The sequence below is a fragment of the Thamnophis elegans genome, chromosome 4, assembly GCF_009769535.1.
Source record: "Thamnophis elegans isolate rThaEle1 chromosome 4, rThaEle1.pri, whole genome shotgun sequence".
Taxonomy (NCBI): domain Eukaryota; kingdom Metazoa; phylum Chordata; class Lepidosauria; order Squamata; family Colubridae; genus Thamnophis; species Thamnophis elegans.
In genome coordinates this window covers 56,435,984-56,450,366 of record NC_045544.1, presented here as the reverse complement: position 1 = coordinate 56,450,366, position 14,383 = coordinate 56,435,984, and the positions used below count along the sequence as shown (strand labels likewise).

General features: G+C 35.7%; 1 protein-coding gene across 1 annotated transcript in view; it reads left to right on the top strand.

Annotated features, from left to right (window-relative positions):
• The first annotated feature begins 212 nt into the window (after window positions 1-212).
• The window catches only part of TFB1M (transcription factor B1, mitochondrial), a 28,666-nt gene continuing 14,495 nt past the window's right edge, over window positions 213-14,383 (top strand). Inside the window, exons 1-5 of the mRNA XM_032215648.1 lie at window positions 213-480; window positions 1,693-1,844; window positions 3,294-3,402; window positions 4,408-4,559; window positions 11,689-11,808. Coding sequence (XP_032071539.1) covers window positions 348-480; window positions 1,693-1,844; window positions 3,294-3,402; window positions 4,408-4,559; window positions 11,689-11,808 — 666 coding nt within the window. The 5' untranslated portion in view covers window positions 213-347. The remainder of the gene's footprint in view (window positions 481-1,692; window positions 1,845-3,293; window positions 3,403-4,407; window positions 4,560-11,688; window positions 11,809-14,383) is intronic.

Here is a 14,383-nt window from a genome sequence, read left to right as displayed (position 1 = left end):
TTCATTTAATTGCAGGTGACTTCAGCTACTCCTCCTCCCCCTTCTCGCGAGTGATTTTCCCAGAGACTCGGAAGTTACGCGCCACCAAGTAGCGCTCACTTCCCATCTCTCCTTTATTTACGTCGTTTTCTTCTTCTTCTCCTAATTGTTAAGCCTACGTAATAAAGGTGGGAGGAGCTCTGCCTGACTCTCGGGGGGGGGAGCAGTGGAGGCCACGAAGTCCGCCTGCGCCGTCGGTTGAGCAGGCGCTCTTTGTAGTCAGCCGGCCCACAATGCTTTTCGCCTCGCGCAAGGGCGTTCTGGGTCTCTGAGACGATGGTTAAATAGCCGAACGCCGCGCTCGGCAAATGGCAGCCTCGGGGAAGGTGGCTATTTTCCGCCTGCCGGTCCTTCCCACCATTGGGGAGATCATCAAATTGTTTAAACTGAAAGCTACGAAGCAACTGTCTCAGAACTTTCTGTTGGATCTGCGCCTCACAGGTTGGCCGTTCACGGCGTCTCTGGCGTCCTGGGTGTTAACGGAGGTTCATCTTGAAAGGGCGATGGCTGCTCTGCTGACCTGAGAAAAATGTTCCGCCAATATATTTCCCCCCCTACCAATTTGGGGCTCTCTTAGATACGCCGGAATACCCTTTCCATCATCCCTGTCCTGGGCGGGGACGATTGGAGTTGTAGTCCAACCATTTGGGAAGCACCGGGTCGGTAGAGACTGAGATAACTGTCTTTTTAATCTCAGTTGATTGGATGTTTTTTCTAGTTCGCAAAAGTGGCAGTGGTCTCTCCTAAGGTAGAAAGAGCGAATTAGATGGTGTAGAAAATGTGCGTTAAATCACACAGCACACTACAGAATATGAGTTTTTAATCTATCTCCCCCCCCCTTTTTTATTATTTTTCCTTTTTGGGGATTAAATTGTATTGACGCAAAAGTGAAAGAATGACATGCAAAATGACACTCTTTTACATTTGCTCGTTTCTTGTTTCTAATCTATTTTCTAGAATTAACTTTCCATTCAGATTTTGGATAGGAAATAAAAGTTGGGCCTTTGCTGATTTTTTTTCTTAATAACCACTTTAACTTTTTTCTTTTCTGAATATGAATATTTAAAGAATGCCCATAGAAGTAGTTATCTGTGCTTTGTTTTGTTATTCTGGTTTCTTTATCTGAATTAATCCACTTGATTGTCTCAAATAATCAGCAAGATAAACCACATTGTTAATATGACCAAAAAAATATTTCAAATTGTTGGAGGCATACATATCACTTTTTAACTTTTAACTTATCAATGCTGTGCTCAAAAGAATGAACTAACCTTTGGAGCGCAAAAAACATGTGTACCACTGTAATATTATCATAGTAAATGTATAATCTGAAGACCAAGTAAATGTAAATTATCATAATTTTCACTAGTTATGCTATACTGTACATTAATTTGTCCAGTTTACTTGATTTAATGATGCAGTGATGAATGACTATTTTGAAGTGATAGCATTGCTTATTTTAAGACAGAGGCATCAAGCTCACGTGGTCACATTATGTATTGTGATTTCCCCCCTCCCCATTCACTAAAACGGGGATGGGCATGGCCAGCACGTGATGCATCCAGCCCTCAGGCTGTGAGTTTGACCCCCCTGCTTTAAGTGTTCTGTGCTTGTGAAACCAAAACTGACACTACTGTATGCTCTTTTTTGCAGATAAGATAGTAAGGACTGCTGGCAATCTGAAGGATGTATATGTGTGTGAAGTAGGCCCTGGACCAGGAGGAATCAGTAGATCCATCTTAAATTCTGGTGTTGCAGACTTGTTATTAATTGAGAAAGATTCTCGTTTTGTTCCAGGACTCCAGGTACCCAAATATTTTCCAAAATGCCACTGTTGATAATTACCTTTTTACAGGTTAAATTGTATTACATTTTAATAACTAGTTATACTAATATATACTTGTGAGCTTGGTCCTGACCTTTGTGATCTTCTGGAAATCTCTTTAAATGGCTTTTTCAGCAAGACTTAGGTTCTCCTGCCAATAAGGAGCTTCTTTATCAGCTCATCTTGTATAATATTCTGATACTTTCCCTTTTATCATCCGGTTTTTATTTTAATTGTTTTAAATAGATGTTAACTGTTGATTTTATTGTATGCTGTTCAGAGCCACTTTATATAACATGGGTGGTTATATAAGATAGACAGACAAATGGACAAAGCTAGCCTTGTTTTATTTATTATGTTTTATATAAACATAATTGTTCCTAATTTGGATATCATGGCAGATTTGAAATGACAATTGTTGAGTCAATATTAACTCTTATTTTTCAAAAACGTCTGTAGTAAATTGCAAAGATTAGGGGGGGGGGGAGAGAAAGATAAATCTACATGATGCACACTCCTGAAGCCTGGATCATGGTTAAGAAACTGGTGATGTCTGAAATAAATAATAAAGTAAGATTTTAGGAGAGGGGGAAACAGACTATGAATCTCTGAGATAGAAAAAAATTAATATAAAATATCAATGTACACTCAGAATGTGACTTGTGGGAAGCCTTCTCCAAATAATGTTCTCCAGAGGCATTAGGCAAAATACCAATTTTTCCCAATCAGAATAGTCAATTGTTATACACAGTTGAACTAATTTCTACTATATAAAAATCTACATTGAATTGTTTGGAATTGATAGCATATTATAATTCAACTGTTGTATTGATTTCTGCATCCTTGCTGTCCCTCAAGTCATTTCCCATATTGTTTCAAAATATCTGTTTCTCTAAAGCAGGGCTGTCAAAACTTGCAGCCCGCAGGATAGATGTGCCATACGTTGGCCACGCCTGGTTTGATGAAGGGGAAAAAAGTCATGATACGTCATGTGACATCACCATGACAACGTGAGTTTGATACCCCTGCTCTAAAGTAAATGGAATTTTTGGAGCTGTTCATCAATGAGGGGAACTACTTAAAATTGCCTGCCAGAAAGTGATAAGCAGGCTTAAAATGATAGAAACAAGTTTGAATTTAGAATCACTTAATTCAATTCTGCTTCAATTTTTAATAAGAAACAAATAATGATTTTGAACTTAAAATTAATCTTTGTAATATTGTTGCCGTTGTATACTCTTTGTGTTTGTGCAGGTTAGCATTTATTTAGTTTTCCTTTTGGCACATTTGGTGATGTTTGGTATAACAAATAGAATCTCAAATGTACAAATTTCTTGCATTACAGATGCTTAAAAAAATTCATTTTTTAGGTTTTTCAAATGCAATTAAATAGCTTTATAATATTTTTTTCTCTTTTCAAAAATCTCAGTTACTGTCCGAAGCAGCTCCAGGAAAAGTCCGTATTGTCAATGATGATATTTTAACATATACATTCAATGAAGCTTTTCCTAAACATCTTTCAAAGAACTGGGAAGATGGTCAGTATGCTACAAATACAAATATTCAGAACATTTATTAAAATGAATTCACTACATGAGATTCCTATAGCAATATAGCGATAAGACTGGAAGTTAATTTGTATGTTCTATTTCTTAATTTTGCCAGTAACCTGTAATGATCCCTGTGATAGATACATTTTCCCCTAAGCACAGCTAAGGGCACATTAGTGCAAGATAAGTGACTGGTATTATCAAATTAATAAAGTCTAAAGTTTCATACCAAGTATTTTGTAGATCACAAATCTGGGGAATGAATTTAACTAGCAACTTAATATTATTAAGAATCATGTTTTAGCATTTATTCTGGGGTGGCTAAGTAGCATATCTGCTTGTTTTCTTAGATTAGAACAAATCCTATTTATAGATCTAGCAATGGGTGTCAAACTTGATCATGTCATGTGATGTCACGTGCTGTATCATAACGTTTTATGCCTTTGCAGAGTCAGGATCAGCATGGCCTGCACATGATGCATCTGGCCCATGGGCCACCAGTTGACACCCCTGGTCTGGGACATTTATCAAGAAGTCATCAGTTACTTCCTAAAACTCAGAAGAGATGCTTGAATATTGCCTTCATAAGGTGTGCCTACAACAGCAATTAACTCTGAGTTCCTGTCCAGCCTTTTAAGCTATTGATGCAGAGACTTTGCATATTTGGATAGGATAAATGCCAAACATGAGGTCAAAACCTAGATTCAGGATTTTTTCCCAAAGTTAATTTTCCCAGCTTAGGTTAACAAAAAATGCACCATTGTTTAAACTCTTAAATTTTCAAATAGGTCAAGAGACCTATTATGATAAATTAATAAAAAAATTATAACATGAGACTGATCTTTTAATTTTAAAAAATGTTTCATATTTTATTGGAATATATATTAAAAGTAGTGTTTATTAATTAATAGAATTTAATATATTGATTTTTGATTCTGATTAAGGCTTATGATCAAGCAATTACATTTGTGTTTTGACTTTTGTCTTTTATAGAGCCTCCTGACATACATATTATTGGAAACCTCCCTTTCAGTGTCTCAACTCCACTAATAATCCAGTGGCTTGAGAATATATCTAATCGAGATGGGCCTTTTAGTTATGGTAGGATACGGATGACACTCACCTTTCAGAAAGAAGTTGCAGAGGTGAGTTTATTTTATTGAATTATATAGTTATTTAGCAATAAATAACAGCAATTGGTACATTAAGAATTATTAAGTTTAATTTGTTCTTGTAGCTTGGTCCATTTGTATAATGGGGAAGCAATAATACATTTGCTAGTTTAGAGAATGGCCTTCACCATATAGGGTGTGTTTAAATAAATTATTTTGTTATCAGCTGTCTGTAGCAGTAGGACAGATTCTCTTCAATCTGCAAGTCCTGTGTATCTGCAGTTTTCGCTAGAGGTAGTAAAAGATCCCTTTAAGATAGTAGGGTATGCATGTGATAACTGCCTACTTGACTGGAAATGCATAAACTGGAAGTAATTCTATGGTTGCAACACAAAGCTAGTGGTTATCACTGGGTTTTTTTAATTTCCTGCCTTTATTATTTTTATCAATAACTCAAGTCGGTTAGTATACCTACTGTTCCTTCCGCCTCCTACATCAGCATCTCCACATCAGCAACATTGTGAGATAGATTGGGCAGAGAGAGAGGTACTGGCCCAAAGACAACCTTTCATGCATAAGACAGGACTATAAAAGGTAACTGAAGGGGCAGGAAATAACAAAACCTGCATCATGATATTAATATAATTAATGTACTTGGATTAATGTACTTGGATTGGGATGAAAGTTCAAAAAGTTATTTGAATTTGTATTGTGATTATCATGACATGAGTTTTATCATTTCTTCATTATTATACAAGTAGTTCTTGGCTTATAGCCATAATTAGGATTAGAATTTTTGTTTCAAAAAGATTGTTGTTAAGTGAGCTGCATCCAATTTTAGGACCTTTTTTGCCACGGCTGTTAAGTGAATCATCGAAGTAGTTAAATAAATCATGTAGTACTTAAGTGAATGCAGCTTCCTCCAGTGACTTTGCTTGATGGAAGCTGGCTGGGAAGCTCACAAGTGGCAATCACATGACCTCAGAATGTTGCAGTTGTTGAAAATACATGCTGGTTGCCAAGCACCCAAATTTTGATCACATGACTGTGAGGATGCTATGACACTTATAATTGCAAGGACCAGTCATGTCCTTTTTTCAATGCCATGGTAACTTTGATGAGTTGCTAAATGAATGGTTATAAGTTGACGACTACCAGCACAACATAAATTTTAATTATGCATCAATAGGCATTCATAATAGCAACACAGTTATTATCCTTGGCTGTACATTATTCTATTTTAACCCTGCGAGGAAAGTTTCATTGAATTGTGTGTGTAGGAATGGTCAAAATGATTTTGTGACATTGGCTGATTTTACACACTTTAAACATGCTACACAAAACAAGACATCAATAAAGAAACATTTTCTGATGAAGATAATCATGGCATAAAGAGTAGAGCTGATACAGGCAGTCCCCGTGTTACGGCTACAATTGAGTCCAAAATTTATGTTGCTAAGTGAAACATTTGTTAAGTGAGCTTGTCCATTTTATGATTTTTCTTGCCACAGTTGTTAAGTGAATCGTTACATTTGTTAAGTTAGTAACATGCTTGTTTAGTGAATCTGGATTTCCCATTGATTTTGCTTGTCAGTAGTTCACAAAAGCTGATCACCTGACTCCAGGACACTGCAACCATCATAAATATGAACCACTTGCCAAGCATCTGAATTTTGATCATGTGACCATGGGGATGCTGCAACTCTTGAGTGTGAAAAATGGTCATGTCATTTTTTTCAGATCCGTTGTAACTTTGAAGGGTCACTAAATGAACTGTTGCGTGTCAAGGACTACCTGTACTTACATTAGTCCACAGTTCTGGGCAAATAGGTTTTGAATCAGTAAGGAGGGAGGTTTTTTTGCTGTTCCCTTCCTTTAACAAGACAGAAAATGTACCAGTGCTGTGGAAAATGGGGAAAAAAACAAAAAATCTGCTGTTGAGAATTCTCTGAATTGATGCCAGAAATGTGGCTGAAAAATAGCATTTCAGAAGAATCTCTCAGCTGGAGCATTTTAACACACATCCGAATGGATTTCTTCCTCCCTAACTAATTCAATCCTGGAAATCTATTTCTATAACAAAAAGTTCTGTCCCAATAAGATGGGGTTCTGAATCTTTTTTTAAGTGTGCCTTTTGTAATGTGCGTTTTAAATTTTCCGTTTCTTTCCTAATGTTCTAGTTGAGTTTTAGTGATCATCAGTGCCAACCTCTGCAGATGGCGCGGTAGGAAGACAAAGCCCTTTTATCAAAACTTGGTTCCTGTAGTTTCTGGCATTTCAGTTCAGTTTTCTGAAATAATTGGTAGTGTGAACTGCTATTCTAAGCTTAGTGGTATGGCTGATGGATGAGAATTTTAGAGCTAACCAGGTTGGAAAAGGGGAAGAGCAGCCTCCTGGCATTTAGGCGGAAAGCGAAAGACTTAAGAACATAAATGCAGTCTGCTTTATATAGCAAGAGCCAGCTGTACATGCTTTCAAGTTTTCTCATATGTGACATGAAGATTATAGTGTTTTTGCATATAATGTAGTTCAAACGGGATGCAAAATAGCACAGTTGGTAAGCTTCTTATATTAACTGATAAGACTGATGTAACATAAAATCAGTGACACAATCATGATAATAGAATAAATTTGTCTTCATAGTTGTAGAGATATTTCTAATCTTTAAATGCTTCTTAATGCTAGCTGGTATGCTTCAAGGACTATATAAACCAGTCACTATATTAAGGTTATTTTTAATGGCCTCTATTAGTCTGATGGAAGTAAGGGAAAAGATTTCGCGTCTTTGATATATCTAAAGGTTTTAGATATATCTGATTTACTATTACTATATTACTATTTTTATTTTATTTTTTAATTATTTTTCAAGTCCTAACTTTTCCTACTCACCCATGTCATTTTGATTATCTTTTACATAGATCAATAATTATTGTTTCTGTTTTGTTTTATTTTTTAGTTTTAGACTTGTCAGTGTTATTGTTATTTTTTGTTATCACATTCCATGAAGTACAGGTAGTTCTTACTTAAAGACTGCCCTGTTTAGCGGCCATTCAAAGTTACAATAGTACTGAAAAAAGAAACTTCACGACTGGACCTTGTGCTTATGGCCATTGCAGCATGTGATCGAGATTCAGGCCTTTACAACTGGTAGGCATTTAAGACCGACAGTGGCCCACAGTCATGTGATTACCATTTGTATGCTTCACAACTGGTTTCTAACAGTCAATGGAGAAGCTGCAGTAACATTGCAAGTCCTGATCATATGATTCCTTACTTAACAACACATCACTTAGCAATAGAGTTGTCATTAAGCAACAACTACTTGTAGCTGTAAAAGACATAGGGTATAGCTTTGAAGTACTGGAAGAAAAGCAACATTCAAACAATTGTGGATCAAGTCCACTCCAAGAAACTAATTGGAGAAAACTCCCTAGTTCACATGGAGATAAAAGGGAGGTGCACATTCCGACTTGCAAGATTCTGCCATTATAGATGTTCCCTAGAACTAGCTTTAGACATATATGGCATTGGTTTCTTAGTCTGATCTATTTTATAGGACTAACCGTAAGTGAGAATTATAGACATGGTGTCAGGAAAGCTAAAGGCTACAGTGAACTGAGATTGCAAAGAAAGCCAAAGAACAACAAATATGTTCAGTCTAACAGGAAGTTAAAAATATCCCAGATGGTTAATAAAGATGGCAAAATTTCGTCTTCTGCAACAAGAAATACGTTTCACTCTACCCCAATGAAGAGCAAGACTGACTTTAATTTTGCATTTGAAAAGTTTGCATTTGCATTTGAAAAATTCACATTGTTAGAATAGTATGAATTATATTCAATAGGAAATTAAAACAATTTGTTGATGTGTGTTTGAACATCTACTCATTATGTTCGAATAATTCTGTAGAATGCCTAATATGCCTGATGACTAAAGGAGAGACATTGTCAGCTTCAGCTTCAAAAAGCTGAAAAAGAAAATCTGGGAAAGTATAGGCCAATTTGACCAGTCAATTTGTGGAAAGTTTTTTAAAGCAAATTATAAAAAAAAAGTCAGTGTGTAAATCTTTAAAACAGTGTGATAATTACCAAACATTAATATGGATTTCTGAAGAATAAATCTTTTCAGATTAACTTTATTTAATTTTTCATCATCATCATCATCATCATCATCATCATCATCATCATATATTGGCCATGTAGTGTTTTATCTTCCTATGCCTTCATTCTGTTCTTCACTTGGTCTTTCTTGTAGGCCAGTTTGGTTTCTCCAGTAGTCAGTAAGCGTTCCTGGCATACTAACTTTAGTGCACCTTCTTTATTGTCCTTCGGATACTCTTTCAAAGCCCTTTTTTCTTCTTCAATCATCTGATGTACTTGCAACAGTCCATGCCCCCCTATTTGGTAGGTAGAATCTGTCAATGTTGCTGCAAGGAAAAAGGTTCATTCTCATATGATTCATTGTCATTATTTTTTGATCCTCCTATCCATTGTTTTTAGTTCTCAGTGTGTATCTAAAGCAGATAATAACAAGACCTGACAAATGGCTAAGAGCAGGAAATTTAAAGAAAAAACCAAAGGATTAATTCTGGCTGCAGAAGACCAAGCCTTAAAAACAAATGCATACAAAGCCAGAATTGAGAAGACAGCAACAGACCATAAGTGCCACCTATGCAAAGAAGCTGAAGAAACAGTGGGCCACTTGTAAGTGGGTTGCGGTAAGAAGATCACACAGACTGACTAGAAGCAGCAGCATGACAAAGTAACAAGGGTCTATTGGAAGTTCCGCAAGAAATATCATTTGCCTGCAAGCAAGATCTGGTGGGACCATAAAATAGAGAAAGTCATAGAAAATGAAGTTCCTCTGGGACTTAGAATTCAAACAAACAGGCATCTGCCATATAATACCCCAGGCTTAACAATTGTTAATAAGAAAGACCAAAAAAAAAAGTCTGGATAGTGAGTGTGGCAGTGCCTGGAGACAGCAGAATAAAAAAGAAAGAACTGGAGAAGATCACAAAATACAAAGACCTACAAATTGAAATACAATGACTGTGGCAAAGGCAAGCAAGTGTAGTACCAATAGTAATAGGTACCTTGGATGCATTCCCAAAACAATTGGAGCACCACTTGAACACGATTGCCATTGACAAATTCGCCATCATTCAATTGCAGAAGGCAGCTTTACTTGGAACAGCTTCCATCCTGTGACAATATCTGTAATATTACCGATATCATTGCAGGATGAAAGCTGTTCCAAGTAAAGATTTCACACATCAAACATCCACTTCTGCCTATTCCAGATCTTTGGTAAGGACTTGATAGTTGACAAAAATGCCAAATCCAGTCTGAACATGGCTGACTGTGCAATGATCAATAATAATAATAATAGTAATAGTAATAATTTCGTTGGTAACCTATAAAAATGCTATATAGGTTGGTTTTAGTAATGCATTTGACAAAATACCATAGGACAGTAACTGTGGAAATGCCTTACAGTTTGTAAAAAATAGATCTTAGAATAATTCAGATCACTGAATTATCACCATTATGATAATGGTGATAAAAATGGTGAAAAAAACAAAAATTTAAATTTTGGAAGCCCCAATGAAAGCACTGCTTCTAAATCGCAATCAGTAATGGTTCTAATTTATCCTATATTGATTGAGCCTCACTTTTGATAATTCAAAACAATTTATCATATGTATCTTTGCAAAATTTAAAATGGTTTCCCATTTTAATTGAAGATGTTCAGCACAAGCATCATCTATGATGAAACAGATCAACATAGCCTCAGAAAAACTAAAACAGTAGCAATAAGCAGTGGCAATAATTCAATCATTAGCTCAAGAAAGAGAAAAGAATATTTATGGACAAACTTGGCCACTCAAGTGAGCTTTCAATAATAGATTTTTTTTCCCTGAGACTTCATATTTTTCCACGAAAATCATTCCATAATCTCTGTGTTACACTGGGAAGGCTTTACTTTTGCTAGACAGCCAAGAAACTTTTAAGTAGCAACAATGCTTGCTAAAAAATTTGAACCAAGCTTGTGATTTAGGCAAGAACCAGCATTTTGAACTGACTCCAGAAATACATTATTGTAGATCTAACTTAGCAGAAGTTTAAATTTCTAGAAGTTTTTCAAAAATAGGTCATGTAGCATTTTCAATAGCAGTCTATTTTGGTATTAGTTAGGCTTGCTTATAATAATAATTGTAATGTATGCTTGCATTTTGTTTGGAACTTAGCAGCTCCTAGATTGACTTGTAAAGTTATGGCAGAAAATTATAAAGATAACATTGTTCGTGTATTGACATATCCCTAGGTGGATATTCTAATACACATACTTTATAGGCCATTGAATTGTAGCATTAATGAAACTGTATACAGACAACAATGATGTGTCTATTCAAAAACACAAAGTAGGCTAAAAGGTGGCGCAGTGGTTAAATGCAGCACTGCAGGCTACTGCTAGATCAGCAGGTCAGCGGTTCAAATCTCACCGGCTCAGGGTTGACTCAGCCTTCCATCCTTCCGAGGTGGGTAAAATGAGGACCCAGATTGTTGGGGGCAATATGCTGACTCTCTGTAAACCGCTTAGAGAGGCCTGAAAGGCCTATGAAGCGGTATATAAGTCTACTGCTATATTACTATATATATTACTATATAATCCTTCCTGGGCTTAGAATTCCCTTTGTTTTAATATGAGCATTTTGTAAGTAAAAAATAAATAAATAGAACATTCATGTTGATTTATACACTGAATTAAAATGTTTTCTTAACTTTTTACATTTTTTTCCTAAAATACACTCTGAGATAGGTCCTCTTAAATATGTTTCCAAATGCTCCAGGATTATACAAACAAATCTATTTGAGGAATTTATTGCAATACTATGTTTAGGTTACTATGATTTTTTTGAATTCAAAAAGTATAGAAATACAATGGCGATAAAATCGTATTTGCTTTCTTTTAGTTCAAGCTTGTTTTACTTATATGACAAATGTTAGCATCAGTAAAATGTAGACCTTCCATTAATTGTTATAGCAATAACAATAATATGATTCTATTACTGATTAACAGGCTGCTTTAAGGAGCACTTTTATTTGGTTGTGTTACATTAATGCTTGCACTCATTTACAAAAACATTTTTCTTCCACAGAGACTCACAGCTAGTACAGCATCCAGACAGCGAAGCAGGCTTTCTATAATGGCTCAGCACCTGTGCACTGTTAACAAAGGTTTCACAATTCCAGGTCAAGCTTTTGTTCCAAAACCAGAGGTCAGTCTGTTCATTCTTTTTGTATTAAAATCAGTGTTTGAAGCTTCATGCAGTTATTCATAAAGCTATTAGCAAGAAGACTCAGACCTATTCCAATTTCACCAAATATCCATGAAGGTTGTTGGATTAGTTCCAAAAATACTAAAGTAAATTTAGTAATAAGAAGGCATTTACAATTGGGAGGGGATAAAATTGTTAGTGAAAACGAGAGAGATTTAAAGGCAGTGTTCAAAAGGAAGGCAAATCAATAAAAGAAAAAGGAACGAGTGAGAAAATGTTCAGATAAATTCCAAGCACCCCAAAGATGTGTCAAAATTCTTAAGAGGTCTTGAGTAGTGGGAAGCCCTGTAGGGCTACCCCAAAGGAGCATCAAACTCTTAGTTAAATTATTTGTAGGATCTGTAGGAAATCACACATTTGTGGCAGCAATAAAGGTTGACATACTTCTGGGAAATCGCTATTTTGGTTCAATGTGTCACTTTGTGGAGACAAGATTTCCTTAGAGGTGACTGTGTCCTGATTTTGAGAATAACAACTCAAGTAAAATGTTATTCCAAAAAGAAATGTTTTCTAAGGTTTTCCTGAACCAGTTCCAAAACCAGTCCTATTATATTTCCTCTAATATCCAAAATAGAGATGGTGATTATTTGTCTGTAATGGTATATATGTCTCCTCTTTATTGCTGCCTTATTGCAATTTAGAAATTGCTGGTGATAATTGGTTTTCATCTAAAATTATGCAAAATGAAATAAATGGACTCAATGGGAGTACTTTCCCAGAACTTGGAGCTGCCCTTAATGAACATTCAGAAGCTACAACTGGTATAAAATGAAGTGGATTAGGCACTGATGTATGTATTCCTGTATCTTCAAGGAAATCCACTGCTTTGGTGGCTGGATTGGTTGCTAGACAGTTTCCAAGTATGATTCTTGCTGCTGATTGTCACTGTTAAGGCCCAGTGTAACTCAAGACTTGGTTATCTAAGGGTCTCCCCATCCAACTAAATCAAATAAGGTTAACTCCTTCCAGATCTTACCTCTGTGAGATGGACATCTAATCTACCCTCCAAAGTGGGTAGTTTTGGTAGTTACTCTTATTCTATGGAACTCCCTCCTTCCAGAAATTTGGCCAGCCTTGTTCCTTCTTGATTTTAGGCAAGGGGTAAAGGCTTACCTATTCCTGTTTTTCACAGGAGGAGAATATGCTATGATTGGAGGTGGTATTTGCAGACACATAACTTGTATATCTCTTAATTTCATTTTTTTTATTTTGTCATTCTTTCTCTTGTCAGTTTATAAATCTTGAAGAAATATTATATCTTGAAATTGTTAGCCTCCTAAAACCTTTGGGAAGGGATCGCATACAAATAAATAGCCTTGAAAGTGGCTAGTACCTTAAAAGTTTATAGTACAAAAGTACTACTTTTGGAATAAATTGAGCAAATATCAGAATTGTCAAATTCCTTGGTAACAATATGCAAACAGCCTGTCATTGCCTTATTTCAGGGTATTTCTTCAACCTTCTGCAGCTAATTTCCCAATTTTCCCAATATTAACAAGGTCTGGACCTACTGTGGTGTTTAGATCGAGATTGGCTAAGTATTGCAATCTTGTTGCTCAGTAGAGGGTTAGAATAGCAGATGACATTGAGCTGAATGGTGAGATGGCCTACTGATGTCTTGACATGTATTTCATCATTGGTGATGTTGACTAGTCTGGTGAGAACTGGGGGACCATAAATTGCTGATCCTATATTTGAATGTTTCCTATAAGAAACATTCTGGCTTTCATGCGTTCCAAGCCAATGATTGATTATTAACTTTCATCTGTAAGGCCGAAGAAAATGGAATAGACTAGCTCTATTAACCAGAAATTAATTGTCCTGGTTTATTGATTGATGTTCTTCATTTGGGTTGGCAATGGATACCAATTTTTGCCAATTGATTTTCTTTGGGAGATTACAGTGCTAATGCCAAACTCACCTTATGATTACCGATATAAAACTTCCCTTTCTATGATTTTGTAGTCCCTATAAATACCGTTATCTGTTCTGTTTTTTAATGGTCTTTTCATGTTAAATTAGTGGTGGTGATAAGACATGGTATGTCTGCAGAGAGAGTACTCTCTTTTCCTAAGAACTATTACTTTTCTCTATTTCTATGCAAGCAGTATTTATTTTGTTTTGATCTTGCTGGTGTCTTTTTTCTTGGAATTTGTCTGAGTTTGACAAAATACTTTAATTTTTTTTTTTTGTCAAAGAATTAGATTGCGTGGTATTATGCCAGTGCAAGCTGTGTTAAAATATTTGAACGGGGTTCTTAATTTTTTCCCCCAAATATAATTAATTGTATTTCCAAAAATAAAATGGCTGGCACATAAAATATAACTAGATTATTAATCTATATTTGTTAAGATGCTAGCTGTGAATTCCTAGTTTTCCAAATGCAGCATATTCATTTTTGAGCTGTTTGCAATCATTTTCATAAGAAAATGATTTCCGTATAGAAGAAAATGGTGATATTTATTGGTTATCATTACAATGGCGGAAATGCACAGACTTTGAGAATCAAGATAGT